The sequence below is a fragment of the Salvelinus fontinalis genome, unplaced genomic scaffold (assembly GCF_029448725.1).
Source record: "Salvelinus fontinalis isolate EN_2023a unplaced genomic scaffold, ASM2944872v1 scaffold_0271, whole genome shotgun sequence".
Taxonomy (NCBI): domain Eukaryota; kingdom Metazoa; phylum Chordata; class Actinopteri; order Salmoniformes; family Salmonidae; genus Salvelinus; species Salvelinus fontinalis.
Genome location: NW_026600480.1, coordinates 208,072 through 213,221, shown reverse-complemented (window position 1 = coordinate 213,221; position 5,150 = coordinate 208,072). Strand labels below are relative to the sequence as shown.

General features: G+C 43.0%; 1 protein-coding gene across 1 annotated transcript; it reads right to left on the bottom strand.

Moving 5' to 3' along the window:
• Positions 1-2,691: 2,691 nt before the first annotated feature.
• Positions 2,692-4,714, bottom strand: foxi1 (forkhead box i1). The gene is made up of 2 exons (XM_055913175.1): positions 4,018-4,714; positions 2,692-3,807 (listed from the first exon to the last, which is right to left on the bottom strand). Exons 1-2 carry the CDS (start codon positions 4,679-4,681, stop codon positions 3,218-3,220), a joined length of 1,254 nt encoding a protein of 417 aa, XP_055769150.1. The 5' UTR covers positions 4,682-4,714; the 3' UTR covers positions 2,692-3,217.
• Positions 4,715-5,150: the final 436 nt, after the last annotated feature.

The window sequence follows — 5,150 nt, the reverse complement described above, 5'->3', positions numbered from 1 at the left end:
GGACGCATACGTAAATAGGCCTACCAATAGACGCATACATAAATAGGCCTACCAATAGACGCATACATAAATAGGCCTACCAATAGACGCATACATAAATAGGCCTACCAATAGACGCATACATAAATAGGCCTACCAATAGACGCATACATAAATAGGCCTACCAATAGACGCATACATAAATAGGCCTACCAATAGACGCATACATAAATAGGCCTACCAATAGACGCATACGTAAATAGGTCTACCAATGGACGCATACGTAAATAGGCCTACCAATAGACGCATACGTAAATAGGCCTACCAATAGACGCATACATAAATAGGCCTACCAATAGACGCATACATAAATAGGCCTACCAATAGACGCATACATAAATAGGCCTACCAATAGACGCATACATAAATAGGCCTACCAATAGACGCATACATAAATAGGCCTACCAATAGACGCATACATAAATAGGCCTACCAATAGACGCATACATTAATAGGCCTACCAATAGACGCATACATTAATAGGCCTACCAATAGACGCATACATAAATAGGCCTACCAATAGACGCATACATAAATAGGCCTACCAATAGACGCATACATAAATAGGCCTACCAATAGACGCATACATAAATAGGCCTACCAATAGACGCATACATTAATAGGCCTACCAATAGACGCATACATAAATAGGCCTACCAATAGACGCATACATTAATAGGCCTACCAATAGACGCATACATAAATAGGCCTACCAATAGACGCATACATAAATAGGCCTACCAATAGACGCATACATTAATAGGCCTACCAATAGACGCATACATTAATAGGCCTACCAATAGACGCATACATAAATAGGCCTACCAGGAGTTTATCACTATTCAATTAATTGTTGGATGTTTCTAGTTTCTACATATTTTAGAGCTCATGTATAACGTTGTAATTACACATGACATCTATGTCCGATTCACTGGTAGGCCTACATTTACAACGTTGGTGAAAGACAGGATTTCAATTGAAAACTTGTCGCTGTGAGAACCCGTTTGAGTTTCACAAAAATACTCTTTGTTAGATAGGAAGCCCATGCTTCATGGACAACAGGAGGGAGATGTGGTCTGAGTGATATAATACGTTCCCAGATCTGGGGTCACCGAATGTTTTCATCCGAGCGCAGGAGGGGATCCCTTGGTATTGCCAGGGCCCATTGTGTCACAGCTACGGGCACGAACCTCTTGTCAATTTTGCTTTAGTCGAGACAACAGAGCGCCAGAGCGCACTGAATTATCCACCAATTAAGAGGTGTTCTCTTTAATTTACTTCCTTTGATTTCGTGCGTAACCGTAAATTGTTTCAAAATACGACATGAGTAAGACAGCCGTTTAATAATGGCTTGAACATTTTTCATGGGAAACCTCTCTCTCTCTCTCTGGTTATTATTGCCCACTACAGCAAAGCAGGGACAATATTTATCTTGTTTTTGTCCCATAATAGTAGGACAACTGCACATGACCAAACAATGGGTGTCACATGCTATTTTGCACTGACATGAATCGCTCAGTGGATACGCGTCCCGATTGATTCACAGCTCATAAGAAAACCAACATCGAACTATCTATCATTCTTATTTCTCACACGATGTTTAAAAAAAAATATCACTCCGCGTTTTATGCCGTGAGTGATGAAACTTTCCCCCCCCGCTGAATAAACTGAAAACAGGTGTGAACGATTCAATTCAACAAGTTTCCATCTATCCCATACACACTATTAAATAAGACCGAAAGCTGAACTTCTGAACTGGGTAGAAATAAAGAGGTGTCTTGAATCTCAGCGTAAATCGGGTTTATTCAAAGTGACAAGCTGGAAGATGTCTCAGTGTCACCTACTGTTTTCATACAGTTGAGGAGGCATGAGCTAAAGATCACAGAGGAAACGTCAGCAGTCTCACCTACTGTTTTCATACAGTTGAGGAGGCATGAGCTAAAGATCACAGAGGAAACGTCAGTAACAGGTGATGCCTTCAGTGTTGTAGCCTGTTATGTGAACGGACGTTTTATTTCTTCTTCCAATTCAATATAAAATATCATCAATTTATGAACTGTATGGAAGCCTACTGGAACTGTGTTCCCGAGTCTGAGATGGAATATCTGGCTGATTGTCTGGAAAGTTTTATGAATGGAATGGAGGGAGGGGAAGGAGGGGAGAGGAATGGAGGGAGGGAGGGGAGAGTACACGACGGGGTGGAGGATTAATTCCAACCTCGATTAAACCTGAAATACTTCAGGTAAATAATTGTCAGTCCCATTATAAATACTGTTTGGTATTGTAAGGAGTCAGTGAACATGTTCTCCCACACCGTTAACAGCTGTAGCCTATCAACCCCCACTGGTGCGTTTGTGTTTTAAACGTCAACTTAAAATGTTATGTTAAAAGTAACCTAAAATGTTGATTAGAATTGAGAGCCATGAGTTAAGATCTACACGTTAATCATTTTAATATTTGAGTGTTTATAAGTAAAATGGAATCGTGCGTTTTAAAACAATTAAATAGAGCGCTGGTTTATTGCAAAGTTGATGATTATGGCGGATAAATCTGAGACAACGTCACTTTGACAAGTCCGCTAGAAAATATGACAGAATGAAGAATTTCAGATATGACATTTATTCAAACGTTTGACAATAGGCTTAAATAAAATATACACACACACACACACAATTCCTTCTACAAAAAGTACACAAAGTGGTCTGCAAAGAGGGCTACTATTTAGGCTACATAACAAAACATATATCTGCAGACGTAGTATTAGAAGTGTTCTATTTAAAAAAAAAAAAATACAAGATCTTCTGAAAGGCACAGTGACGTCATCCACGCAGTTACATAAAGGCGGCAATATAAAGGAAACGAAAAGAGTACGTTAAATGTTTATTCCAAGGCAAGACCCTTCCAGGGCTCCAGTTGGCAATAAAACAAACAAAAGTTTGTCTTAATTATCCTCTTAAAATGCTTAAGTCGAACTTAGTTTCGACCCACTTTAAAAATCCGATTCAATCATGAGAAAGCATATTTAAGGCATTGCTATTACACGTTGTTATTAGGGAATGCATAACATGAATACTAATCGTGGTACTTGATGTAGTCACTGAGTACTTTATACAAGTATGCCAAAAGGAGTTGCATTATATCATCTGACATAATTAGGACGGGGCTTATAGCCTACTGCCTACACCTCGGTTCCTTCGCGGCTGTATATCAAATGATTAACACCGAAGTGGTTTGGGAGAGAGTTGGTGAGGCCTCCGCTGTGATTGTTCTGTGCCAATGTGTAGTAGTTCATTCTATTAGCTGTGGAGAGGTGAGTGGTATCAGAGTTCAACGGCGTGATTTGAGAGGGCGAGTATGAACCAAGTCCGGACATGTTTTCTCGGGTCTGATGAGGCGACAAATCCCCTATAACATGTCCTCCTGAACCAAAGTCCCCCCTGGCCCCCTCCCGGGTAGAGCCGTTGTTACTCCCCGCCAGCATCGTGTTCATAGTGGAGACAAAGTTGTTGTAACAGGGACTGTGTTCCACAGACGGGGACGGGGATGATTTGGGCTCGGAGGAACCAGGGGAGTTCTGGAGGCTGGGAGGGGATGAACTCATGATACTGGCCGTGTCGGAGAGCTTCAGGGCGGCAGTGTCTTCTGACTTCACAGCGGTGTTGGTGTCTCCTCCGTTCAAGTCAGCTCTTCTCTTTCTCTTTCTCCGGAAGTTGCCGTTATCGAACATTTTCTCACAGTTTGGGTCCAATGTCCAGTAATTTCCCTTTCCTATGAAGACATGAAGACAGGGCACAATGTAAACAAACCTACAATGTAGATCTAAACGATATATCAAAAGGTCATTATTGCTCTAGTCTACTGTCAGACACGTCTTACAAAATCAATTGGCAAAGGTATGACATTCCAAAAAATGACACGTTTAAATAGGTGCAAGATAATGACGAGTTATTTACAGGTACAACAGGTATTGTAACTTACCCGGATCATCGTCATCCCGAGCAACCTTCTTAAAACAGTCATTCAGTGACAGGTTGTGTCTGATTGAGTTCTGCCACCCAGCTTTGCTCTTCTTATAAAACGGGAAATTCTCTGCCACATACTGATAGATGTGACTGAGCGTCAACCGCTTGTCCCCGGCGCCCTGGATAGCCATAGCGATGAGTGCCGAGTAAGAGTACGGAGGCCTAACCATCTTGAAGAGTTCCTGCTGGCTGGAGATTGACAGCCATCCGAGGTCAGCTCCACCAAAGCCCGTAGGAGGGGGTAGGAACTGCCGCTGGTTCGCTCCGTATCCAGACTGTATGTACGATGCTCCATTCAATCCCGCCAGGTATGGAGACGAGTCGATGCTCGGGCCGTTTAGCCACAGGTACGGGTTGGTGGTCGGCGAGGTGTACTCACCGAGGCCGTAGCTTTGAGGATGTGCCGGCGGCCTCTGCGGGTGGTGACCATGATGGAGGTTTTGCTGGTGCTGGTACATGCTACCGAAGTTATCGCAGTACACCGCCATATCCAGGAGCTCCTGTGCGCTGTGGTGCTGAACGGGGCTAGTCTGCGCGTTGGATGGCTGCTGTCCAAAAGCGTTCATAATCCGTTCTAATCGAGTACGGTTCCTGCTATCTTCTTCTATCGTCAACAACATGCGGTTCCTTTCCCACCAGTCTGTTTCCGTCAGTCTCTCCCGGAGGACTGAAGGCTAGACCCAAGGGTTGGGAGGCGTATTTAAGCGCTCCGCCTGGAGCGTCGACAGGTAAACCCTGTGAAAGGAACTGTCTCGAGGGTGACTCCCCCTTTTTCTGTCCCGCTTCAGTCGAATTGTCTTCTCCGAATCTGTGCATCAATGGGAGCGATACTGGTGAGCGATTGCCCACTCATTAATGCCGTTTAGGAGTTCACCTGGAGTAAGATAGGCTAAGTCATTTACCGCGCAAGTATAGCCTAATAAGCTTATGCAATAAAAATAGGTGTTTAGGTTACAAGTCAATAAAAACAGTTTGAACAGTTGGCCGACCATATTTCCACTTTTACGCACGGACACTTTTACAAATATATATCTTAAATAATAGTTTTATGAATATACCTTCAGAATTTCCATCTACAAAATGTAATTG